The sequence below is a fragment of the Gymnogyps californianus genome, chromosome 1, assembly GCF_018139145.2.
Source record: "Gymnogyps californianus isolate 813 chromosome 1, ASM1813914v2, whole genome shotgun sequence".
Classification (NCBI taxonomy): Eukaryota; Metazoa; Chordata; class Aves; order Accipitriformes; family Cathartidae; genus Gymnogyps; species Gymnogyps californianus.
The window spans coordinates 87094166-87121904 of NC_059471.1; the positions used below are offsets into that span (position 1 = coordinate 87094166).

At 38.4% G+C, this 27739-nt stretch overlaps 1 protein-coding gene across 4 annotated transcripts in view; it reads left to right on the forward strand.

Moving 5' to 3' along the window:
- Positions 1–27739, forward strand: part of CNKSR2 (connector enhancer of kinase suppressor of Ras 2) — a 221156-nt gene that overhangs the window by 107851 nt on the left and 85566 nt on the right. For 2 of the 4 annotated variants that reach the window (XM_050894846.1, XM_050894853.1), the window contains exons 9-11: positions 11271–11417; positions 21483–21616; positions 25509–25720. In XM_050894846.1, the coding sequence (XP_050750803.1) occupies positions 11271–11417; positions 21483–21616; positions 25509–25720 (493 nt within the window). The remainder of the gene's footprint in view (positions 1–11270; positions 11418–21482; positions 21617–25508; positions 25721–27739) is intronic. The other 2 variants (XM_050894859.1, XM_050894867.1) reach the window with 1 other exon arrangement.

Here is a 27739-nt window from a genome sequence, read left to right on the forward strand (position 1 = left end):
GACAAATTTGATGATGCAGATGAATTATGTTGTGCTTTCCAAGAAATATTCTCCAGGGAGAAAGGATTCTCAGGTACTCTAAAGAGGAGGTAGGAGTTAGTCTTTTAAGGAGTTAGGAAAGTGTGCATGTATGTGTATGTAGATAGATTTCATTTTAGTTTTCCACAAATATTTTTCAAATGAAGTAAATATTTGGGAAAATAAAAATTAATGGAGGTCATTGGCAGCAGCTCCATGGATAAAGTATCTTTGCTTTGAGAACTGCCCCACTTGGATTTGGAGTTTGGATTTTGAATGGGCAAGGACTCTCCTGCCATTTCTGCAGCACAAATGCTGGATGCTCTTGTCCATGGAATCTGTTTTCCATTGATCCCTGGGGCTTATTCAGAGTTGATGTGTGAAACATGCACCACTTTGATGAGCACAGGCTCATTTTTATGTAAATAGCGTGCTGTGTCAGTGTGGGCATCCACTTGCACTTCTAACTCTGGCACAACAAATCAGCTAACAAACAAGTCATTGTCGCATCTGTGTTAGACGGAGCAGCATAAGCTTGGCCAGCCCAGGCTGCTTCATGTTTCTGCCAAACTTTAAATAATTTCCCTTTGTTCATTCCACATGAAGTTTTCACGCTTAACTACACACTTGTGTCACCAGCCAGTGGAATTAGTTCAGTTGCAGCAAAAAGCCACGCTGTGCTGCCTTTTGGCAGCTACCTGTTTCCTAGATGATAACAGAGCTTAACTATGTGAGCACTTCTACCTTAATTTAAAGTCAACCTGCTTGGCTTAGCTGAAAGCATTAAACCTGGTTGACTATGCCCCAGAATGGAAAGGGAACACTGGCAGGGTCACTCATAAGTCACAGGTGGTTGTGGAAACTGCTCCTTACTGCCTCAGGCTTTGTGAGTGGCAGGTTTGGTCCTGTGACCTGGGCACCGACATTCCACTTTAAGTGTGCTCTTTGATCTGTGCTCCAGAACACCTGATCCCGACCCTCTGCTGCAGTTACAGTGCGCTATAGTACTTGAAGAATATATGCTGGACATGTTAAGCCTCGTCTGTGGGATTGGTACGCTATTGATGGAGCTGTGTAACAGTCAAGCACTGAGAGGTTCAGATTACTATAGGAGTCCTTTCAGGAGGTAATAGAAGAAACTGGAGATGCCCATCCTCTCATATGACTGAGACGTGGGTTCAGTGGCCATACACTGTATTTCTAGAAGTATTCCCTGCCAGCTGATTGTGGTTTCGGTCACCTGTTGCCATTTGCTGTGTCCCACAGCTCACTCAAAAACATAGATTTTTTTTTTTTTTTTTCTGTCCTGGCTGTACCCCAGAACGGACAACTCTATTGTCATTGAGCCCTAGTAGTTTACCCATGTGATTAGATGAATGTATATGAATAACCATTCAGCAGACTGTTGAGTTCTTCCATTATTTTTCTTTGGGGGGAAAAAAAAGTTCTTTTGTAATTGATGACATAGACTGCTCTTCACAGCACTGACTACAGTTTGGGAACACATACTTGGGCTGACTTTGAAGGCACCAATGTCTGTTTTGGAAGCAGTGTAATTGTTGTAAGAATTCTGCTGCAGTACCAGTTGACTTTTTCTGTGGATCTCATCAGTGGGCCTTCATAGTTTCACCACTGGTGATAGCCAAGTTACTGAGTCCGTAGCCAAATGAAGTATTTTTATACAAGCTATACTTATGACCATACTCCTGAGGGTGTATGTGCTAAAAACTGCTGCAGTATTCTGTGGGGTATTCTTGTGATATAATTGTTAAATTCATCTTTCTGCACAGAACATACTGGGAGATGATGCATTTTAATTTATTTATTTTGTACAGTTGTTTTATGTTTTGCTTTTTTTCCCCATGTGGTAGTGTTTTTATAGGAAAAAAAAAAAGTGCTCTAAGAGGTGCTGTAAACGGTATTAATATTTCCAACAGAAATATTGGAAGACAATGTGCTGCCAAAAACTTTTTGCATTTGTTCCTGATAAAAATTATTTTCATACTCATAGTAGTTGCTACTGACTACTAATCTTGGTACAATTTGTATTTGCAGGCAATTTAAATTACAATGTTAACAGTATGTTCTTGATAGTGAGAATACTGTAAATTCTGCAGTTAAAATAATTCTTTCAAAATTTCTTAGTCTCTGATGTGTGAAATATATGATTAGAGCATACGTTTTATGCCCAGGTAGCAGATAATAAGTAGAATTGGAGTTTTCTATTGTTAACTACGTTGATGCCTATAGAACAGAATACAGATTATATTACTCTTTTTGTCTCATAAAGAACAGGTTAAAAGGCTTACTGTTAGTGTATGTTCAGGTATGTGTATTTGGAAAGGAAGGCATGTATTATTCTGCTGATAATAATCTTCCTTTTAACTGAGATGATTGCTGACAATTGAAGTACACTGTAGAGAAGGAGATGAAAGGTGAGGAGAGATGTCTTCCAAGTTGTGCAAATTAGTTGGCTGATACTGCAATTGTGTGCAGCCTGGACCACGTAGGAGTTAGGATTCAATAGTTTTGAATACCTCTGTGCTTTGTGCAGGTAGCAGCTGTGTAAATTACACAGCTGATCTTCAGGTTCCAGCCTGATCTTCTGTTGCATAATTCATTATCTTATTCTGATGAAGTTAGGAGGTAATTGTGAGGACGTGTAAGATGGTGATAGTTGTTGTAAAAGTAGATCAAAACAGTAAGAAAAGCAAGTTAATGCTGTGTCATGAGGGAGGAAAAATTAAAGCAAGGAAATTCTATGCCTGATTTGAGTAGATGTACTCTGAATATGTAAATTTTTATTAAAAAAACCCTCAGTACTGGTTTAGAACACCTCAGTGGCTTGAACCCTGTACCTAGTCTATGGCTGATTATTTTAATAGCAGTAAAATGGAACAAAAAAGAAAAGAACTCTCATGGCTAAATAATTACTACTTTATTATGACAATTTCTTTTAACACTCTATCCCTGTCCTTCCTTTAACTAAGTGATGCTACATAAGTTTTCAGCTCAATTAAAGGCTTTTTGTTGGGTTTTTTTTCAGTTTGCTTAGTTACTAGTGACCTTTAAGGATTTTTTTTCTACAATTTCTTTGTACACATGTTAATTTATTTTCACTGTATGAATCGAGTCTCAAGAAACATCTGTTTCAAGGATAGCAGCACTATTTAGCTGCAGGGCAGCTGGGGATCTCAGGTAGTTTATTTATACATTGAAAAGAGGGAGGAATCAAAGACTGTTGGAATTACTGACTCAGTGGAATTGTTCTAAAATATTAAGTTGTGATAATGTAAATGTAATCTGAAACAAAATTGTCTATATATGTGTATATGCATGTATGTTTATATATATTTATTATTTTAATTCCAGGACAACCATTTTGGGAATTTAAATATGAGAATATGCAAAGCACACACACACATGCCTCAAATTCCCATTGTGAATGAAGCACACAGCAGCACAAATGAGTTACTGTAAGGCAAATGTGGCTGTGGTGGGTTAATACTGCAGGGTCACTCATGAGGAGCATGTTCCTTATGCTGTGTGAAACATGGAGAACTTGGCTATTCCCTTCCCCCGAGGAAGGACGAGGCCACCCACATCCATACTGCAGCTTAATCTGTGAGAAACTGGGGTGCGGTCCAGTCTGCCTAAATTCTGCCTGAGCCTTCAGCTCGTACCACGCACTCTCTGCGCCTGCTTAGACATTTATCAGCACTTAGTTTCTTTAGCACTCACCTGTGGCCACCCAGGGATGCTGAAACGTCTCTTCTCAGGCAGTGGAGGTCTTTCCCTCGCCAGGAGCCCCGCAGAAATGGAGGCAGGCACTTGGGCTCCCCGCACGTTCCCTGGAAGCTCCTGAAAATGAGGCCAAGTGAGGACTCTGGTGGCAGCACTGTTATTCATAATAGTTTAATGTCTGTGCCCTTGCTGAAGAAGGGGTAGAGCCTGCTCATCACGACGTGGCTTTCAGACCCTGTTCCCTGTAGTATGTGTGTAGTTTGTATTGCATTTATATTACACAAAAAAGTGGTCACTCAGAACTGGGACCAGAACCCTTGTATCCCTGCTCCCAACGCAGGGACCTGATGGTTTCTTGCCTGTTGTATGACTGGGTTTTGTACTCATGTATTCCCATCAGGACAGTGCTTTGCCTTCAGGGAAGGCCTTTAACCTGAAATTATGCACATCTTGGTGCTTGAGACACCCCTCTAGGGTTTGAAAGACTGTGTTTAGTCCCTCTGAGGCTAAATAATGCTGAGATCCACGTTTCGCAAGTGGATGGAAGGCTGGATGAAAACCCTCCAAATTGCCAGTACCTGTCTCTTCTGGTTATCTGTACTCCTGGTTGAAGAGAGAGAGATGCTTTACAGTCATCGTGCTGGAGGCAGCCAGTCACTGTGGGGAAGAGCAGGTACCCAAGTGAGGGAGGATGTGTCAAATTTGAGGTACACCAAAACTGAGCAAACTGAAGTCAACTCGCATTTTTTAGAGTCATGCCATGAAACAGGAAAGTGAGACCCTTTTCCCTCAAAAATTGTACCTAGTCACTGACCTTACATCTGTAAAATGGGATATAATCAAACCCATAAAGTTGGAGTCTTTGCTGTTCCCAACAAATACACTCGTTTATTTGTTCTAGGATGTTGCTAGCAATGACTCAAAAGCAAAACAGTGAGGTAGCTCTGAACTGAACGTTGATTGTATCAGTGAAAAGTGGGAGGTAAGCATTGTTATTAAACAGTGTGCAAGCTTCAAATAGAACTGATTCTGTGTCCCTGGATAATTCAAGTTTCAGTTCCCCCATGGATAAAACAGATCCTCGTCTCCATTACCGAGGTGTTCTGTAGTCACGTTACTAATATTTGTGAAGTTTGTTGAATTATGGTGGAACTGAGCTGTGCAAATACCTAAAAGGAGCAGGGTAATAAAATCAGTCAGAAGTTATGGTCTGGATGAGATACGTTTTCTGACAGGGAAATGTGATTAGGGCAGCTTAATGAGAGGCAGTAACTTCTGTACTCAGCTCTCAATTTAGGTCCTAACTTAGTTTATTCTTGGAAAAGTCTCTTAATTGTGAGCTTTATTTTACATAGCCAAAAATGAATATAAAAATTACTTATTTCATAGCTTGGTGGTAGCAAGCAAAAGTTTTAGTGAAACATCAGGATTTTCTCAAGTAAAAGATGTGATTTTCTTCAATGTACTTTACATACAAACTGTGTTGTTGTGACTTTGGACAATGATACAGTGCAGTGTGATCAGTGACATTCTAAGGATGCACAGAGCTGACTTTAACATTGGATTAAAATTGCATTTATTTAAATAATATAGCCAAGGTACTCTCTAATTAGAATTGCAGCATATGCAATCACAATATTATTAACCTTTCCTCTTCGGGAGAAAACTGTTATGTAAGCATGGATGTTCATTATCATGCTAGCTTAAGAAGCTGGATAAATCCCTGACAGGCATCTGCTACTCTCGGGACACTGCTTCTCCTACCGCATACAGATACAGCTTTCATCTCTGTGGTAGTCCATGTTGTAAACATCCTTCTGTGGTTTCCTCACCCAATAATGTTTTCTGGAGGCAGAAGACCTATGGCCTTCCATTATTTTTTAGCCTTTTCAGGCATCTGCAGCTGGGGGAAGGGAAGGAGATCCTTGCCACTAACATATTTGTTTCATAGGGCTGCCAGCTGACCATCTTCATTTCTGGCCAGTGTTCATGGAAATCAATCTGTTAATTTAACAGCATGATGCCAGATAGTTTCTTGTCATATTCTGACTTGCTTAACAGCGTGCTAGGTTTGATAGACAGTGATTTGAAGTGCAGTGTTGTGTTTTTTTCCTTATGCATTAATTTTTATTTATAGATAGATATGGAAGTTCTTTAAAAAACACCCATTTCTTAAGGTGAATACGCTTTCCTCCTGGAAATTCTATTTTTTTAGCTGAAAAATGAGTAAAAGCTTGAAGCTTGAAATGGTTGATGAGTCAAAGAGCTCTGGCTGCATGCCACTTGCAACAGGCAACATTGAAAGAATAAGAATTTTTATTATTTCCCCATTCCAGTAACTTTTTAAAATTAAACACTAGAGTGGATTTTGCATATTTGCTTAGCTAGAAAACAGCACATGTCTTTGCAGGTTATATTTAGCAGGACAATATTATTTTTCCTTCAAAAGTGTAAAGATACTAGTACTTTTCCCTTTTACAAATCTGCAAGTCAGGAAAGAATTACTGTAACTGGGGAAAAAAACCAGTTTTCATGGAAGCAGAAAGCTCTCATTAACTTTCGTGGGACTCTGGTGACCCTTTGAACAGGAACACGCCTGTAAAAATATGGACTCTGTTCTATTTATCATTTGACTATAATTCCACCCTCTAGATTATGTAGTTTCAGTGTGTATTAGATTTGCACACTGCTTTTAAATGATGCAGCTGTTCCATGGTTTCTTTGGGATACACGTGCTAGATTTTTCAGACTGTAGATTATGTAGTACTGGATCTTGTAGCATCCTAAAAATACTTGGTTTAGGTCCATCCAATTGTATTTGAGCTGCCTGCATGTTAATATTTTACAGAGCTCCTCTCTGGCTCATAACATACAGCAGTACTCACAGAAATCGTGAATGAGCACAGGAGTTTGGGAATATTGTCATGGGTGCGGCTGTGTTAAAAAAAAAAAAATTCAATGAATGCTCATGCTTACTTTCAGAAAAAGGGAGGATCGCTACCAATTTTCCAAGCTTGTCATAAAGGGGGCAATAATTCATCTGGGGAAAAAAGGTCATTACTGTAAGAGCAACTTTTTAATAGTTTAAAATGCTAAAGTTCTTGGCAATTTAGAATAAGAATTCAAAATAAAAGTTCCATTTCGGGCCATTGTAATATTGTCATCCAGATGTGCTTGCTGCAAGCCAAAGAAACATTGGGGTCTTTTAAAATATGTCTCATCTTGCTCGGGGGCATCTTCTTTTCCCAGGTGGTGGCTGGAGGAGCAAGACCTCTAACAGCACGCACTGCTAAAGCTTTCTGCTATTTGGGGTAATGGGTGCTGGGATATTCCAGGTGGTGGAGAAGCCAGCAGGAGGTGAGGGGGAGTGGCAGGGGAGATGAGGAGGATGTGTCAGAGCTGGGTGCAGCTGCACAGGGCTCCTGGGTGCCTGTCTTGCCCTGCTGAAGCAACCTGGGTGGCCCCGAGTGTCTCTGGAGCACTCTGGTGAGGCTTCCCAGCCTGGCCACAACCTCTGGGCATGTAGTGGCAGGATGAGATGAGAAATTTGGAGGTGGCCTGATGCTGATGTTGCAGGCACCCTGCCCGCAGGCTCATTTCTCCTGGCGAAGAGTGTTGCCCTCCCCTTTGGGAGGGTGATGTCCCTTCTCGTGCCATCCCCCAGCAGCACTGTTCATCTGGCCTTGGGGTATTGGTCCTTAGGTGGCATGGACGTGGGCTACCCTGTCTATCCCTCCTTACCTTGGCAGTAGACTCCTCCAGCAAAGGTGCTGTAATCTCCTTGGCAGAAACAGCTCAGCATGACCCCTCGGCACCCCTGTGGTGCTCCCTCGCTCTCCTCTCCCTCTTCCCCTAGTTCCCCTATCTTTTTTGCATGGTGAGGTGAGCAAGCTCACCTTCCCTTGCTACTGTTTGAGCCCATAGCCCTCCTCCTCCTTCCTCACCAAAAAAACCCTGTGGCCTGTCCTGCTCCAAGCTCCACCTTTCCACAAGGTGCCCTGTGCTCCCTCGGGCGCCCAGCCCCACACCCATGCAGCGGGCATGCTTCTCCTCCCTGGGGCTCACAGTATTACCCAGGGACCGGCTGCAACGTGCCTGTGCACAGCGCCCGACCCACGGGCTGCCCTTGGCTTCTCTTGGTTCTCCCAGCACTCAGCTATGAGCTGCACTGGCAGCCGGGAGTGGTTCAGGCACTCTGCAGCAAAACCCAACGCTGGGCTTAGGCTGTCGCTAAAGAGACCTCTCCTGACTATTGCTTGTTGATGGTGTTTGGTTTAACAATGTAAATTTATTTTAAAGCAAGCAACAGTAACTTGCTTGGTCCTTAAAAATGGGTACCTGGTCAGCATAGTGCACTGTTTTAAAAATTAATTGTTTGGGTTGTTTTAATGTAAGTAAAGTTGTCTACTAATATAGTCCTTTTACTTATCTATTGAATTTTCAAACCAGTAATGAAACTTTCTTATTACTGTCTGTTTTTGCCATACATGGGCGGGATAAAGGATATGGTAGGGACTTTGAAAGCTCTGCCCAAAAACTTGATGATTAGAAGTTGAGAATTGATAACTGTGGTGGTAATGAGAAAGGGGAAGATCCTGAGGAGAGATTAGAGAGAATAAATTCAAATCACACTTAAAAGAAAGTGTAGATTACGTATCACTAAAGTGGATTTCTGCAAAACAGTTTTCAGTTCCAGATATATTCACTGCCTTTTCCTCTTTCCAACCTGACCTCCTCAAATAAGATTGCTTCTGTTTAGTCTGTGTCGATATGAATTTTGATGGGATCTAAACTATATGGGAACTGAAAAGCATACCTCCTACACGGACATCCAATTTCCTTCAGTTTATTGTTGACAGCCTCTTATGCGACTTGTTCCTTTTAAGCCAATTTAGTCGTTTCTGTTCAAAAGATGAGAAGCAACCAAGGGCTGTCTGAACCAGCCAGAAAACTCCTGTCAGGGAACTAAGTAAAAGCAGAGGATGAACGTCATTTGAAATTTATAGTAAACTCAGAATTTTCCTGTGAAAAATTAAGTTAAATTGTTTATATTCATGAGCTTCAAAATTAAATACATCAGATTTAGTGCTTTGAAGTGATTTTTTTTCTTTAATCCCCCTAACTCCCATAAAGAGACTAGATAATCTCCCATTTATTGCAATAAAAGGCGTAGTTGAAATGCACAATAGTTTATCTCTGCAAAGTATGAAAGTGCATTTAAAATAATTATAAAACTGCTAGCATAACCAAAAAACCACAATTTTATTTATATTCCTCTGGCTATTTCAGTGAGAAACAGATGGCTTTAAAGCACAGCTTTCGCATGCAGCGTCCTACCAACTTAAATGGCAAGAATTTTACATCCTGACTCCGTAACTGGGGCCACATCATGTTCTCCTCAAGGCTCCCTGTGCTGCTTTATTCAGCAGAAGGATTCCTCTTCAGAAATCTCTCTTCAGTTGTTACATTAGGGAGTTGAAGTGTACAGTAGCTTACGTACAGAGATACCTTACATGAACTGTAGGCCTTTAATTCCTTCTTTTGGGTAGCAAATGAAACCTTGCATATGCCCACGGTGACATTATGGAACTATGGGGAATATATTGTTTCTAAGCAGTGCTGGAAGTCTCTCAGAGTAGGACAACAGTATTGTAAATAGCAAGGTATTTTTTTATAAAATCATAATACTGAGACACAAAGCTTGGTCTTCCTGGTTTAGATACTGTTGAAACAGAATGGAGACTTCGCCAACATGTGGGAACTGAGCTGAAGTTGATGACGTTCATGTTTCATTTTATTCAAAGTATAATAGCCATATGCCTAGTACATTGGACTGAAAATAAGGATTTCAGCATGCTTGGAAGTCTTGTGTGGAAGCTGGAAAATATTCCATAAAGATGCATGTTGTCAACACCCTGTTTCTTTGTTTACAATAATATTGCTGTAGAAGTGCATCCTGGATATAATGAACTTTGCTGTGGTGAAAACAGGACAGGTAGGTTCACAGTAGCTGAGGAAGAGTGATGAGGTTTGAACCATGTCTGTGAGTCAGGGTTGTTGGTAAGCATTAGTGTTCGCTTATGGCATGCTCATATGGGAGTATCAGCTCTTAAAATAAGTGATATTAAGCAAACGAAGTAGTTTCGGTGTAATAGGGAATAAAGTAAAAAATAAGTAGCAACAACCTACATGTGATTACCTTGCTTAAACATAGGTAACATATATATATATGTGTGTCATGTTGCACTATACCAATGATAAGGAACATCTGCATTCTCTTTGTTCACATTGCCTATTTGATTTTTTTCAGATATATTGACATGATATAAAGTAACCTCTTTACAATGATGTTACCTTATCAATTCAGTGTTCTAGATATTTTTTCAGTAAGAATTTCACTTCTCAATTGGATAATTTTCTTCTTAACATTGTTCTTGTACAAGTTGTGAAAGCAGAAAAATATTTATAACTGTGGTCCTTCAAACATCAGAAAAATTTACTTATTTGTTTAGGGGGAGAGAGAGTCAAAAAGGTAGAAAAGCTGTCAACTTTACAGAAATAATCACTTTCGAAGTCTACAGGCCAAGGTTTTCAAGGGGTGTATGATTCTGTCTATTGCCACTCTAGGTGCCAAACTTGAAAATGCAGGGGCTGAATATCGTAAAGCGTTTCAAGATATATACTTAAAATCTGGCATTATTTAGACTGAAAACCATTGTCATGACTGGTACTGTTTTAATATTTGAAGTACTTTTTTCAAAAATGCAAAGTAAATGATTCAGAAAGTTCTATCCTGTGTTTATAAATAAAGACTTATTGCTTTCCATGTTAGTCAAGTTCTTAATTTTAGAATATTTCAAAATGCTGTAATTCAATTAGGAAAATTTTACTTTGGGCTAACACTCAAGTAGTGGCTAGACTACATTTCTGTCATTAATTTACTGTATTTGTTTCTGAAATCATTATGAAAGAAGTACTATTTTAAAAAAAGGCCTTGTGATTCTGATTTTATTTTTATAGCAGTGTGAAGAGTAGAAGATTTTCCTGAACTGGTTTGTGCTTGCATAAGCTGCTAGGAGTAGAAGTAGTATGACTACATGTGGTTAGTGGACTTTAAATAGTAACGATGGAGTACAAAATGCTCAGTTTTGAATTGAACTGTCAATGCAGAAGCCAGGGCTTTTTAACTTTCTAGTCTCTAAAGTCTATGTACCAGAGCTAATTTTGAAAACACTTTGAGATTTAATTGTGCATTTACAGTGGAGTAACAGTAGTTTATTAATTCTAAACCCTGAAATGATGCATATCCATCTTAATGCATTATAATAATTATTTTAGTTGACATGATTTTATGCAGTAATTTATTCTTGACATTTCTAGAGTTAATCTCCTTTAATATATATATATACACTCCTATTATGTTATTTTACTAATCTTATTTAAAAAGGGAACATTACATATTGAATACTGTACCTCAATTTTATTGTAATGATTTTACTGGTTACCAGGTGGGGTGGCAGTTGAAAAATTTGGTGAATGCACTACGAGAGGATCCGAGTGGTGTTATCTTAACTTTGAAAAAGCGACCTCAGAGCATGCTTACCTCAGCACCAGCTTTACTGAAAAATATGAGATGGAAGCCCCTTGCTCTGCAGGTAATGAAGCTTAATCATAAGTCATACACCATCATTTTAACTATAGATTATCTCAATGATGCTTTATTGTGCTTCATCTCAGCAGCATATGGATTTACTCTTGTATACTTTGAAAAATTGTCTCTGAAATGATTTCTCTGCAGTTTGTTCTCATAGGCTCAATTGAAATTAAACCTGTAAGTAGAACTTTTCAAAGTTAAGAAGTAATCGTCACAGTGTTTTACAATGCAGAAAAATAGCCCCAGATAAATTTCCTAGCTAAAGGAAGCAAGCATACTTCAGAAACTGATAAACTTTAGTTTGACTTCTTGTTAAGCTCTCAGTGCGGCATAACCTCAAAGAAAGAGGGGAGGAAAAGATCTTGAGTTCTCAGTTTGATCAATCATGGAGTTATAAGAAAATTTAAAAGGTGATTTTATTCAATAAACTGCTTGACCATCAAAATTTCCTCATGTAAATAAAGTTGTATTCGTGTCAAAGTTGTCCTTGAGATTGAACCCTTGCACATAAAGAGGTGTAGCACAGGATGTCCAGCTGGGCCTTTAATTTTAGTAAGAAAAATGTGCTAAAAACCATGGAATGGTTTCATTAAAGCTTTCGTATTTCACTCTAAGATATAATGTCACTATGATGGATTACTCTAGGAAATAAAAGTTATGTCCAGACTGATGAAAGCATGTAACCAACAGATGGAACTGACAAATAATCCCTTTTTTCATTCGGTTCAGATAGAACAATGTTTAGAAATGTATTTTCTTTGCATAAAGGATGCATTCTTTGGGACATTTTTATTATCACAATAAAAAGTCTAATTTTAAATTAAGTACATTGTAGAGAGAAAAGACTTCTGCAAAGTTCGGGCAAAAGGAAAATGAGATATGGAAATGCCACTGCCAGTAGCTGTGGTCTTTGCCATTTAAAATATTAAGAGATTCATAAAAAGAACTAACACCATGAAGAACTTCTTTCAAATATGTATATATATATAAAATTATTTTATAACAGTTAAATGCATCATTGTCTTTGAAACTGAGTAAGTTTTTAAATGATTGAGATGTCTTGGTCTTTCAGATATAAAGAACTGAGTAGACATGTGACAAAAAACTTTCAACCAAAATTATCTTACTAGCGTCTGAACATGAAATTGCAAATCTGTATGCATGATATGAGTGTATGAATGTCCATACTTGAAGGCTGCACTTTTATCATAGCTTTAGTGAGAATATAAATACAAATGAAAAATGCACATCATTGTTTTAAATGGGGTCAAATGCTTTCAGTCTAAATCCTCTTTGGGTGCATTTGGTATTTCTTTGGGTGAATTGGGTCATTCTCCTAAATATTCCTTTTTGGTTCCCTTTATCATTTGCCGCTAGAATAATTACACCAAAGACCCCACAACAGAAGTTTCTGACATGGGCCATTGATGCAGACAATAGCAAATAAGCAATTAATTCAAGACAGGCTACTCCAAAAGGGTGGGAAGAAATTGAACAAAAACCAATTTCCACCATTTAAACTAAGTCCAGTAGGAAAGTGAGGATTCCTGTGGTCCTTTTACAGTGAATGCAGTCATGAGCTAAAGTTGTGGGCCTGCTTGAGACTCCACACTCACTTCCAGAAGCAAAAATCCAGTCATCTTTTAGTGTGTTTTATTTGGCTCTGACTTACATATCAGCATCCTTAGTTCAACACAGATACTAGGGTGTTAGTCAGCTGATCTGACTTTAGATATTTGCTATGTACATATCTACATATCATTCAGGTTTCTCATTTTTACTCCCTTTGGCCGGTGGACATACATAACAGTTACTCGTTCGTTCATCTTGGCCTATTTTAGATTGATATACCTTAGGATGAGGTGAATTGGACCCTGCACATGCCTCCTCTTTCTCTCCATTTGATGATAAAGGGAGTCTGGGCAGCTAGCTCGAATGTAGATTATCTGTATTAGATAAAATGAGACTGACCCTACATAAAGGTTTTCTGTGATCTTACAAGTTTGGGGAGGGCGGGTAATGGGAATATTGGTTTTGGTGTGGTTTTTTTGCTGATAGCATAGAAAATATGAATATTTTTAAGGCTAATATGAGTACAAATAGAGATACTGTTAAACATTAGAGGTATGATTCTGGTACCACGATGATACTGTTCTGATTTTATCAAACATGACACCAGGAAAAGGCCAGAACCTCATTCAACACTTACTTGTGCAGTGCGCATATGTGTGTCTGTAGTAATTTATGATTTTAGTGTGAGAAACAACAGTTTTCTTAAGTAGACTGAGTGTCGAAAAAGCTCCAAGGTGAGGACAAACTTCAGAAGCTGCATAATGTGGAGATTTCTGTTGTTAGTTTATGCAGATCAGAGGTGAACAGATGTTAAAGTCAGCTGATGTTAAAGTTCAAATGTAGCCTGAGTGTGAAATCGGTACTGTATGTTTGATTAATAACAAACAACAAAAGCACTCAGAGTGCAGTGTAATTTTATAGCTATTAAAAATATGAAGAAATGATGTTTATTTAACAGAATTTACTTCAAATACTTCTGAAAAAAAAATCTTCAGAAAAACTGTAAGTTTTGTAATTGCAATTTGCCCTGTGGCTGTTCTGAAATTTCTTATGTTCCTGATTCACATAAGGATGCTGTTCTTTAATAGGAGTTTGGGAGATAGTGTGAGAGGAGACGGGGAAAGTGATAGCAAATAGCAAAAGAAACATAAGGAAAAGCAGTACTTCCATCACCTTTGGAAGCAGGGGAAATTATGATAACTTGTTTTCCTATGTCAGGATGTCATGAAATAATTGAGAATGTTATAGCTGTGCTGTCATCCCAGAGCTAAGTTAATTGAACCATATGTATTATTCAACAGACACAAGCTATAAGGAATATATGACTCAGTAATAATTCTGTTAAAGTACAAAATATGAACAAAATATTCAAAAGACTCTAGAATAAGATATGGGGATGAAATTCTGATAAAATGGGAATTAGGATCTGCAAACTGGCTGCTGTGGTTTTTTTGGTTCTGCGAATGGAGTGAACAGAGGAAAAATGTGGTGTGTCACCCTGCTCACATTGCAGTGAGGTGTGAAGGTGGAAGTTTGCCCTAATGTAAGGAGGCTGACACAAGAGCAGAGACTGAGTTTTTGTATGCACCCCACCAACGAGTGTGTTTAACAGCTGTTGCAGCGAATGTAGAAGGTAAATATTTCAGTGAATTAAATTAAGAGACTCATTTACATTGAGATTTACATTGGGATGTTTTAACTGAGAGCCTTCAAAACTTAATTTTAGCTGAAAGTGAATAATGTTGAGGCATTATTGGTAAATTGCATTCTGCTTGTTTAGTCAATAATTGTGTGTAAGAACATGAAGTTTGCCATTTGCAGCTACACGAAAAACTAGACCTAATGGAGAGACACTAAGTGTGCCTGTAAGCTGGGAAAGTGCTAGATGAGTCTTCCACTTCAGGCAGTATGCAGGTACTACCAGTGTATCAAGCAGTTTGGTGTGTGAGTGACAGGGCATCCTGGTAATTAAATTATGCATTCCGATAATGAAATTTTTAAGAGCTTGCTGTCCACTGTTAGTGATCTAGATTAGCCATATGCCAGCCAAACGTTCATGGACTCCGAGTGTGGAAAACGCTTTTAGATCATTCAGATATTAACTGGTTACTAATTGGCATAAATACTTCTTAGAATGTTCAGTGGTTTACTTTGAACAGCTCTGCCTTCACATCACAGTCTTGCCATGAATTAGGAATTAAATGCAGTCTACATAATTATTGATTAATTCTTTGAGGTTTTTTTTCCTTTTAGCAGAAATATGATATGAATGGCTTGACGTGCAGTAAAATAATATGGTTAGCCTATGGCTATACTATGCACCATTACATAAAGAGTTTGTATTTTCAAGTGCATTAATTCCAGCTCTAAGGTCAATCAGTACAGAAAGAAAAACATCCTTTTTTTCCCCTTGTGTCCTGATTAAAGGAAGTGCTGGGTTTTTTTTTGTTTTCAGTCACTTGATAATTGTCTGTTTTAATATCCATCAGTATCCAACTTCTTGCAGATAATCAAAGTTCTCTCTTGACGCATTCTGAAATCATGTCCGAATTTGTGAAGTCAAGGGATTTTTCAGCCTGTGTTTTTCGTTAATGCTTTTATAACATTTGAATTAGGCAGCTGTGGCCTTGGGGAGTTTTGTGGTTGCCTTTGCAACTGAAGGTATTCATTGATATGGTATTGTACCATAAATATTAAGATGTTGTGCCTGCAAGACAAATCTTACTACATTTGCTTTTCAGTTACTTTTTCTCATACTCTGATCCATTGTGTGAAAGCCTAGAATGATATTTCAGATTGCAATGTTTGTATTTCTGACTGCTAGTGAATGTGGTGAACAAACCAATTAAGTTTAACCTTTAATTTTTTTATTTTTCTTACTTGACATAGCGGTGACTTAATTATCTTTGAACTCTCCAAATTTTTGTCTGGTTCAAAACCTAACTTAAATAAACGTCCTCTGCTCTAGATTGTCTGCTTTATTTTTCCTTTCCACTTTGTGTTTTTTTGGGGAGGTTTCAAAGGGAGGCTCCCTGAAGTGCTGTTTGAACAAGGGTGGAAGGTTCGATAGAGAAGATTCTCAGAGCATATATAATCTTGTGTAAGTTGCTATCACCATGCTAGCAAGAAGTTAGCTGCAAAGTCCTCCTTTGCCTTCTGGAAAATGCTTTGTTAATTAGTCAAAAGAAACTGGACTTTGACTACAGTGTGGAAGACACTTCATCCAGTTTCTTTATAATACAGAAAAGGAGTGGTAGAACAACATGTTGCCATGCTTCAGCTAATACGGACTACACCCTGCCCTTATCAGTGAAAAGGCTCTTACTGATGTCAGTGAGGTTGGGGGCAGGTCCAGCTGCCAGCCACATCTTGTGTGTTGACTTGGGGAAAAAACCTTCTGACCCCTCTTAACACTCTGTCACACTCTTCACCAAGCTTATTTAAATGTCACCTTTTGTATATTTAAAATAGTTCACTGTACCGTTTTGTATGTGATTAAATTGTACCATGATAAAATCACCAACAGCTCAGTATCTGTAGTTTTTAAACAGACTTTATTTTGGATTAGATATGCATCATATCTCCACTATGATATGCATCGTATCTCCACTATGATATATTCAGCTTTTCAGCCTCCTAAGAGGCAACAGCAACAATAATAACAGTCCTTGGTTTGAGAGAAAATGCTACTTTTATTATTTTTATTTAGTATTTTTCCTTACTTGATTATATTGCCTCCTTCATTCATCTAGAGACAATGCTATATTGTTTTCATCATTTATGATTAGAATTAATGACCTTAAGCTTTTTAATCATTAAATTTGAATAAAATACTAACTTGTTTGCTCTTCAGTTGCTTAGTTGTCTTTTAACTACATGGGAACTGGGTATTCTTTGCAGTACTGTTAAAATGGATTCTGACTGGGTTTTCCTACGGAGTATGAATTAGTTACAGTATTTCATTACTTCATGTCATGGTTGGTCTTATAAAAAGTTTATTTTATTGGAAACATTCTGTTCAATAAATTGTCATAACCTTGATCCAATATGAAAAAATATATTAGCAGTAAAATCTGTTTATGGATGCAAATACTGTATAAAGATATTACCACTTAAAATTTTGTATTGGTTTTGCTTATATTTTTAAAAATTGTGCGTCTTTTTCTGGAGCAATGTTTCTCAAACTATATATTGCGGCTTCCAAGGGAGTTAATGAAAGGTTCAAAGAGTTTTAAAAAACATTAAAAAGAATTTTAGGTAGTATATATTAAATATTAATTACAGTCATTGTTTAGAGAGAAAAAGCAAAAATAATATGCTGACTTACTGGGGGCACCCTCTCAGTTCCTTCAGGATTGGGAATGGGAAAAGCAGCAATAGGTCCTGGTAGCAAGAGGGAGGTAGGGACCGCAGGGCAGAGCTAACTGGGGACAGAGCAGCTTCTGGAGGAGAGGGGAGTTAAGTGTCTATGTGCTATCAGTCAGTACTTACAGGGACTTCTTATTTCCCTGTGTTAGAGAAACTAACTTGCTGTAAGTAAAGACGGGTGGTTCTGTTCCTTGGACAACTGACAATTTGGGAAAGGGTCCATAAAGACTAATAATCCTGAAGGAAGATGGTGCATCCAAAATGTTTGAGAAATAGTACTCCAAAATGTATTAAAATATGGATTTTGTGTCTGTCATTGTGGGTTAAGATTGATGCACGGTCTTTTGTGGGACATTTTTGAGGCTACTCCAGTTTTAATATGTAACTTCTAAACTTTTTCTGTCAGGTTGTTCCCATGGGTCAAGTATTTAACTCTCTGGACCTGAAAACTTTTTAGTTTTATTGCTGTTTCAGCAATCCCACTTGCCCTGGCCAGCCTACCAAAAGGGACTGCAGCAGGAAAAAGCTCTAGTCCTTGGAAGAGAATTAACTCAGTGATAACACTGATCTCCACAGCATCCGATTCAGAAATACTTGAATGGAGTTCCATGTGTTTTTCTGTTCAGTGTGCCTGCATATGGCCCACTGAATGGCTGCCATTGAACTGGAGAGCTGATTTACTTGCAGGTGCACAGATTGACTCGAACTGAACTGTTGAGGTCTCTCTAAATTGCAATGCAAAATGCCATGTAGATGCACCATACCTGCAGGCCATGTTGTGAAGGCTCTCTTTTCAACCAGGAGGGCCTGAAGACTTTTAATTCTTTATAAAATGAAAGCTGAAATCCTACAGCACAAGGTGGTAGTTACAGCAATGCTCTCAGTGTGTTGAGCTACTACCAGCAGAGACTATCTGAATGCTTTTACCATGTAGCAGTGCTTACTGAGCTACTGATTTACTGGTGAAGTGGTGATAAATACATTTTTTTTAAAAAGTGGTGACCTATTTTTAAATTTTAATTTTTCCTTTTTTTTCTAGTTACACGGCTTTTCTGGTTTTGTGGAAATAAGCTGGAGAGTTGACTTTGGCAATATGACACAAATATGGAAAAGATATGAGACATCCTAGTATGTTTTGACACAATCCTACAGGATTGTGCTTGCACTTGTACTAAATTGTATTGCAGTTTCTATCCCTTTGGGAGCTCCGGGTGCCCTGGGAAGGTGTACCCACATTGCCATCCTGTGAGATACCACAGTCATTGAGACTCTTGCCAATTACACTGCAGTTTCACCTCTGAAAGTGTCTGACATGGGAACAGTTTGAGGGAAACCTTTTACCTTCAGGTACCTGGGTAACTTGTGTTTTTCTGTGGTAGACTGAACACCACTTCTTCCTATTGCACTCCTGTTTTAACCACCTTGCCGAGCCAAAAGATGAACCAAAATATGCGTTTGTCAGAGATGCACAAACCCCAACTGATTTACAGCATCTTCCAGCAAACTGTTCTGGAGGACAAACCGACCTGTATAGCTGGGCTGTGTATTACCAGGGACTGGTGAAGTGTAAAGTTACCCAATAGAATCCTTGGACTTCAGCAAAACTGTTTTTTCAGAAATTAAGCCCATATCATTAGTCTTTAAATAGTTCCAGGGTATAACACAAGGGAGATTCTTTACCTGTGTCCTCTAGCCCTCCAGCAGCCGGTCAGGACCACCAGAGGTTCATCAACCTGTTGTAAGTCCAGATCACTGTTATGCTTGAGCATGATTTTCCTTATGTGACATAAACCACAAACTCCTATTGATTGCCACCAGTCTAGTCTCTAGGGCCCCCTTTCCTCTTATCTACCTATTCATGCAGGTAAAGTAAAGGGCTGTCTTCTTCCTCGAAGTGGAGAAGAGCAAATCTATCTATCCAGCTTGTCTTCCTCTCAGTGCTCCTGCCAGTATTGAGCCATGAACAACAACAGCCTGAGCTTAACAAGTGTAAACAGGGTCTAGTCACAACATTCTTTTGGCTTACAATGAAAATTAATTCTACAAGCTATTCAGCAAGGCACAAAGTGTACTGGTCATAGAAGTTCAAGGTATCAGAAAGGAAATAACCAGTGTTGTATTAGTAAGTGGTTCAAGAACATCTATGGCTACAGTGTCACAGATGAAAATTTAAAGGATAAGATTTTTGTTTCTCTGAAAGAGGGTTTTTTTGTAGTTTTTTGGGGTTTTACCCAGTTTTGCCACCAACTTTATTCTTATTTTTGCAGACTTCTGTCGTCTTGTTTTTAGTGGTTGTAAAGTCTTTTACCTGTCTGGTTTTGTGTGTGTGTCTTTCTCCCTCTCTTCCTGTAAATACTGGCAGTCTTTCATTGGCCTGGCACAGAATGCTCACATTAACTCTAATGAGGAAGGAAAGAATTTAGTAGTATCACTGTTTACAGGAGATGGTTTTCTAACATTCCAAAAGAGAAAACTTGTGTCAGTTTATAGCTGTTGCTCTAAAGGTAGACTTGCAAAGTTTTACCAAGAAAATTTTAAGCATACATTTTATTATGTTTGAGATAAATAACATCTAACACAGCTCTGTTCCTAAAACAAGTCAGTAACTAACTGGCGAAAGGATGAGGTTTCCTAGGTGGCATGCATTATTCTTACATACAGATTGAAAAAAAGTAATGCAATGGTGGGGGCTTTGCTTGATAAGCATAAATTCGAATGGCTCATCGCTATCTTATGAAAGGCCAACATTTTGAAAAAGTTCCTGCTGTTGAACTCTTGGGGTTTTCTGCAGTATAGGCATAATGTTACAGTGTCAAGATTAATATCTAGAAAATGAGAACTGATTATTCTGCACAGGAATGCCCTGTTGGTCTGTCATAAAATATTCTTAATAGTGCTGGCAGAAGGATCTTTCTACACACCTGTTCAGTCAGTATTTAGACCTTCTCTGCTGTCAATACAATATGAAATGCTTGTGTCCTCCAGCAGTTATTTAGGTCAGAAATTATAGGTATGGTGAACTCTTTAATCCCAACACTTCTTTCTTCAAGGAGTTCACTTCCAAAAAGATGGAGGGGAAAGAACTCTTTCAAAGCAAAACTCAGCATTTGTTTAATGTTAGATTAATTTTAGGGTGTATGAAGATACTGTTGTACTTGCTGTTTTGCCATTTTTCTTTTTCTTCTGCCTGAGTTTAGCTATCACACAAGCCAAGCAACAGAAGGCTTTTGTTATTAGGCAGACGTGTTATTAAGTAGACTAAAGCAATCAAAGTTTTCTTCTGATTTCATTTTTCTGCATCTGTATAGAGACTGTTAGAAAATCTTGCTATAATTTCCAGCCCTACAGTGATTTAATAAAGTCTTCAAATGGTTGGTCATTATTTAGCTAGCCAAGATAGTTAAGCTGAGGAAGAAAAAGGGATGCCTAATTCATGAGAGAGATGTGATTAAGAGGAAGGATCCTGTTTGGACTGGAATGATAGCTAGAATGCATGATTATTCTGCAAGGAGCGTACAATTTATTTACTTGTGAGTAAATGTTACTTTGTGAGGAGTGTGCCCAGGGGAGTGAAGAATAATAGTAATCTCCAGTTTATTCTGTCTCATACCGCATGTGCTCTGAGAATGCAGTACCTGATTTTACAGCATCTGCAGACATAAACTGAAGCTTTTACAGTTAATTCTTAAGCTGTAGAGCAGATGGGGGGAGATGACATTCAATTTAATGCCTACTTATGCACCTTTTACTGTAAACACTAGACTTTTTCTTTACAATGATAGTTTAATTAAGGAATTCATTGAATTCTGTATGTTATTTACTCATTAAGATTTCGCCAGTGGCTCTCCTGATTACTATTTTTATGCGCATTGGCAATAATCTTGCTGTGCAAAAGGGAAAAAGATGTAATCAGAGGAGTCAATTTTATAAGCACAATACACATCCATTCGTCGATCTCTCTCCTTAGCATGAGTGTTTTCTCAGTCAGTTTAAAAACACACAAAACATTAGAACTGTTAAATATTTCTTTAACTTTCTGGACTATAGAATGTTTATAGCTTTTTCAAATAAAAATGTATAATATATAAGGATAATCTTGATTGTTTCTCTCTCTCTTTTGAACCAGCCTCTTATTCCTAGAAGTCCTACAAGCAGTGTTGCTACACCATCCAGCACTATCAGCACACCTACAAAAAGAGACAGCTCTGCCCTTCAGGATCTCTACATACCCCCTCCTCCAACAGAACCTTATGTTCCAAGGTAAAAAAGATAATTTCAGGTACAATTCAATGTAAAAAATATTTGTAAAGTAACTGACCATTCTGTTCCAACCTGTTCATCAGGCTGCCCTGCAGGATTAGGCTGATAATACTTCATTTTGCAGGGGAACTGGTTATTAAGGGTAGATATCATGAATCAGACCCACAATGATCTGAATCAGTGTCTTGTCTGCAAAACAGACAGTAGCCTTTAGAAAAGAAGGTTCAGTACCCTGTTTTCTGAAATATGGGATAATCTATTGTCTGTAACAGTCTCATCCTATTTCAGAAAAGCAAAAATTATCTGAAATCCTGAATCTATAACTAGGAAAAGAGTTCGTATCTCTCCCTTTGCCTAATAACCATGATGCAACAAGAGAAGCTGAGCTAAAAGCAAGAAACTTTCAACTTCAACAAGAGCACTATTTTGTTCTGCCATACTGTTTTCTTTTTTACATATATTTGATTTGATAGCGTTAGAGCAAATTTCAGGGTTGTGTTTTAGTGTGGCCACTCTGCTAGATTCTGCAGTGACCACGCTGTTCCCTGTAAATATATCTGCTGCTCTGACCTGCCACCTGGAACAGGCATTTTCATCTCTCCCAGGTCTCTGGGCTTGCTGAGTCAGAAAAGCAGCAGATCTTCCTTGCAGATTCATCACCCTACCCTCACACGACCTCAAATGATTCAGTATAATTCCATAATGTACACAGATGTTGCTTTGCTAAAATTCCGAGAGAATTATGGCCTATAAATAATATGGAAGTAGCTACCCAGAGGTCTAGGAGCGTATTTAAGAGGAATCAGTATTTTTAAAGCTTCCATATTCTTAGACACAGGCTTTCATATGTGCAGTCAATGTGTTTTTAAATGACTTCTTGCTTTTCTTTTAGTTAACTTTCTTGGAAAGGTGGTAAGGGCAGCATGTCCTTTCTCGTACCTGAGTTTCTTGTAGCTTAGTTTTTCTTAGACTTTCTTATCAGTAACTCTTCTAGCCAATTAATAAGATGTATGACCTGATACTGACAAGGCTTTGCTGGGGGTTATCCAAGAGTGAGGTATATGGCAAATTAAATTGCCTAGTGGGGAGGAGAAGTTGGGATTCTATGATAAATTCTTACTGCTCAGGAACATGAAAAACCTTCCAGGGCAAAAGAGTGACTTTCCACTTCACGATTTAGATGATGTCACAAGCCTTTTGTGAAGCCGTTAGCTGAGTCCCATGTTCATTCCTCATTCCTGCTTTGTCTGTTACCTGGCTTGGTTTTTATTTCTTGAAAAAAAAAAATGCTGCCATTTTATTTCAAATGTGACCCGTAATGCAGTTGAACTTGCTAACAATTACTCTAGTATCTCTCTTAAAGTGACAAAGAGACAAACAGAATACATAGTCTAGTTCACTAGTTTTTTTCCTTCCAATTAAATAAAAACATTGTCAGTCACGCCACTTGAATTGTTCATAGGGATTGAATGTGTGTTTTATCTCTCTGATAACAGTATTTTGTTATGTCTATGTAAATTTTTTAAGGAAGTGGTTTTCAGAAAATCCACAGAAAAAATCAAGTATTTAATTCTAACGCATTAATGTAAAAAAGCTGCAAAAAGAAACCCCAGCCAAAACATAGTCTTAGGTTTCTCTTTGAGTGCAGTAGTTATACGGTAAAGACCTGTTGCTCCTGAAACTGAAACTGTACTATCTTAAAAGAAGTAGTGCCTTTGTACTGCTACTGATCATGTTTACCACCACAAAAATACTTTTATTTGATAAGAAATGCATCCTCTTTTTTGAAGTATTTTTAGTGAATATTTGCTGCACAGCAGTTTTTGAGTTCTGCTCTAGAAATCGAGATCTTCAAAATGCATTTTGATTATTTGTTAATAACATTTCTTAAATCATGATGATAATGCAGTAGTTTGGACCAATTCTGATTAAATCTTATGATACATATTAGTACAAGCTGTAATCTTACAGAGAGATTAAGCTTTGTACATTTGAATTTTTTTTAATCAGCTTAATCCTAATGGACTATACTTCATTTCACAAACCTGTCACATAGTATACAGTGTTTCTGAATAATCTGTTTTGGCATTTCATCAGGTTTTTTTGTCCGTTATTAACTGCATTTAAGCATGTCTTTATTTTGGGTATTATCAAACTGTTCAGCATCTATTTCTCAGTTTGTTGTTGCCGTTCCAAGGAAAAAAACCCAAACAAACAAACTCTCCTTTTATTACTGGAATAGAGTGAAAGACTTGATATTTTGATGTAAGTTGTAAAACCCTGAAGCCATGCTGCCTTGGTGACAATACCCACGGATAGTACAGCTGCCAGCATAAGCACTCATGGATGGCATGAGAAAGAGGGACCAACACTTTCCGTGTGCCGATTACTTAGAAGTGCTGGTTGTAAGTTAGTGCCTGCTCAAATTTGTCGAATACCTTTGGGGGTGAGAACCGAAGCCCTCCGCGCCAGGGGGCTGTAGCAAAGAGTGTTTGCCTGATGGCTCTGCACTTCTCTCCGTGCTCGCAGTAAAGATCCCTCCAGCTCAAGCTGCCCTTCTTACCTCGGAGGCTTCCTTGTGCCAGCCCCTGATGGTAGCTGCAGCACTGATTAGCATCTGGCTGTTTTATGTCAGTCTCCATCATGTTACCTGCTGGGGTCCCCCAGCATTGTCACCACAGAAAGTCTTTCCGTGACTGGAGATGAGCTCACAGCCCTGGTGGGGCTGCACCAGCCCCCCTCGCTAAGCCAACACCATCCCTGCTCTGGGAAAGGAGCCTGGCAAAGTGAGCATAGTGGTCAGTGGGGGCTTCTGGTGCTGTGCTGTCGCAACCAAGTCAGGATGGCTCTTTCTCGTCCTCTGTGGCTGCCTGGATCCCCCAAGGAGGCTTTGCTTCGTCCTCAGATGGAGTCTCAGGGTGCCAAGGGAAGTATGGGTCAACACACTGGCCAGCTTGGAACTCACATGGCAGTCCAGAGGAGCAGAAGCGCTCCAATAAGGGCATGAGGCCCCAACTTCTCTCTTGGCTGCCTCCCATGCATTTTGCTGCCCAGAAATTACTGTCTGATTAGGTCTTTTGCAACCATCTCCAGGCACAGTCCTACCAGCAGGTTCACTGAGCCCTGCTTCATCTAGTGCAAGGAGAGGGCTCCTATCCCAGGCACAGGTTGCTCTCTTGCTTGATGCCTTTGAGTAGTTTGCATTTTCAGAGTGTGGGGCGGGGGTGTGGGGAAGGAAAAAGCAATCATCTTGGGGATCTCTACACAAACTGCAAAGTGCGTGCCTTGCAATGCATTGCTGTCCTGGGATGGCAGCTCATGATCAGGTGCTACACACCCTATTTCTTACTGCATGGATGTACCTATACAACTTGTAGGCCTGAATTGATTGCGCAAGACTATGTCAAATGTCTTTACATCATCGGTCCCTGGTTCTTCCTGCTCTGAGGTTAGTTTGTAAGGAACCAGACTGAATTTGTCCATGCTTGCCATATAGCCATATCTTAAAACTATCTGATGTATTTAAAAATGCATGTTTAAAAAAGTAAGGTCAACGTTATTTCTCTGCCCTAAATCACAAAGTGCTAGGTAGATTCCAAAAAAGAAGAAAAAAAGAGTAGCTGCACATCAGCTTTATTTCTGTGATTCTTTTCAAGAGAAACCAATAAGATGGATACAGTCTGTAAAAGAATTGAATAAGCAGAGATGTGTGAGATAACTGGCACATACATGCATACATACGCATATATGATATGTGATCCTGATCGATGGCATCTGTTTCCTGCTTGTATGAAATATTGACATATTCCCATCTTTATTGAAATATTCACAGTAAAAAAAAATAATCAATGTCTTATCCCAATATATTAAAAAACTCTCTTGTTTGCTAAAGGGATGAAAAGGGAAATCTCCCATGTGATGATGTTGGCAGACATATAGTGGGCAAGCCAGTTCATACAGGATCCGAATCTCCAAACTCATTTCTTGACCAGGAATATCGGAAACGCTTTAATGTGGTTGAAGAAGATGCAGTTTTATACTGCTATGAATATGAGAAAGGAAGAACAAGTGGTCCTGGAAGGAGAGAGAGCACACCAACATATGGTATGGCATTGATCTAATAAGGATAATCACCATTTGTTGATATTAGGATTTTCGTGCATCTGCTTTTGTTTTTAAGCATGAAAATATTTTTGGTGGCCATTGATTTTGCTAAGAATTCTGTACTACTTTAGTCCAGTTTCAATCTAAGAGCTTATTCTGTGCAAGAAGAAATGAATTACTGTGATAGGGAGGGAAAGTCCAGTTTTATATTTATGATTTTTCTGAATATAAGTTCTATAATTTTGTTATCAGCTTAATTTTCCAGATTATGCTTCAGTATCATTTTATCAAAAAAAAACCTGGCAGAAGCCCATATATTTTTGCTAAAAATACAGGATGGAATTGTTCTTCCAGTATAAGGGCAAGACTTGCATAGGTTTAGGAATTCAGCATTAGAAAAATTTACCCAGGTATAATAGTTTTAAACATCAAAACCACTTCAGATTTACTAAGAGATGACATGCTGCTTTCATGCTGCACTGCTTTCTAAAACTCTTTAAATTTTTCTTTGGTCCCAGAAATGAAGTATGACTGATGATAGTATGCTTTTTTTGTAATACTGCATTAACCTCCTGTAACTTCCTATATGGGAAGTGATGACTTCCTATATATAGCAGTTCCTCTTTATTTTAGGTTATATGTTGTCTAAGAAAGAATTTTGCATGTAAACACACACGTGTATTCATGCTACTTCCACATCTTGGACTTTGACTTATTTAGAGTGAGAACTCAGAAACAATTTCTGGTGAGAGTTTTGCTCCTCAAACCTTTATGCTCCAGGTTATTTTCCCTTTGAATCTGTTGGAACTCTTCCTTTAGCTAGTATTGTAACTTGTTTCAGCTTTGTACTGGGAGAATTGGTTTTCTGTTGCCAGGTATAAAATTGTGCAGTCATAGAGTTGTTAGGATATAGAAGAAAACGAAGAGGAAATCTCATGTTTAAAGAAGATATTTTGACTACTATGGTATTAGCTGAGCACACACTTGAATATTTTTTCACCCTACTTGCTATGTTATTTCAATTTTTAAACTGAGCACAACCTGTATGTTGGAGCTGTTATAGTAATCCTGACATCGTATCCCTTTGAGAAGAAGATAGACTTAATTTATGAGGAAGCGTAGATTTAGTACATCATGCAGCCAAGCTCCAAAATCTCCTGGGAACCTTGATATAAATTGAGGTTGAGCTGTGTAAAGTGTCCTCAGGACCTGGAGCAATGTGCTTGCACAACATTAAAGGATGCATTTGCATGAAATGCACCCTTTCTACACAACTACACAATCCTGCTGCAAAATCCTCAGTATCCTTTTGATTAAAAAGTGTTTTCAGGTGTTTTCTAACCATGCCCATAGTGTACAAAATAACTGCTAAGTTTTCAAAGTGGATATATCAATTTTATTACTCCAGTATTTCAACTATTACAATTGGTGGATTCAGTCAGTTCCATTAACAGAGATGTACTCTCTGTTCCAGATGTTAAATTTTAATACTGGTGGTCTAGAGCAAAGAAGAACACATTTCTTCAAGGACTGCTGAATCCATTATTTTGTTACAGGATAGCTTTTTTAGCCTTTTTTTGTATTAGCAGAAAGGGTTATAAATACATGGATCAAAGACTGCACTGAAAATCAGTCATTATTTAACACATTTGTTATACAGCCTTTCACTTTTGATCTCACTTCTTTTTTAATGAATTCATACCATCGAGTCCATTTTCATTTAAGTGTATTTTCTAAAAATATTACCATTTCAGCATTAAATTCTAAAGTTTCCCACATGGCATTTGTTAGCATAAGATTTGTGGCTAGGCATGACCTTAGGATTTCACAGAAATCTAGAAAATTACAATAACACTCTTCTGGCTTATGGTGACCCATTAAAGAAGGTCAAACAGAGTTCCAAGGCCTAGAGAAATAATTGTTTTCAACATGTACTGATCATTAATTATGTGGTGGTGTTAATTTTTTTTTTAAAATATTTCTCAGTCCTTCTTTGTGAGAGGTTAATAGGGCCCTCCG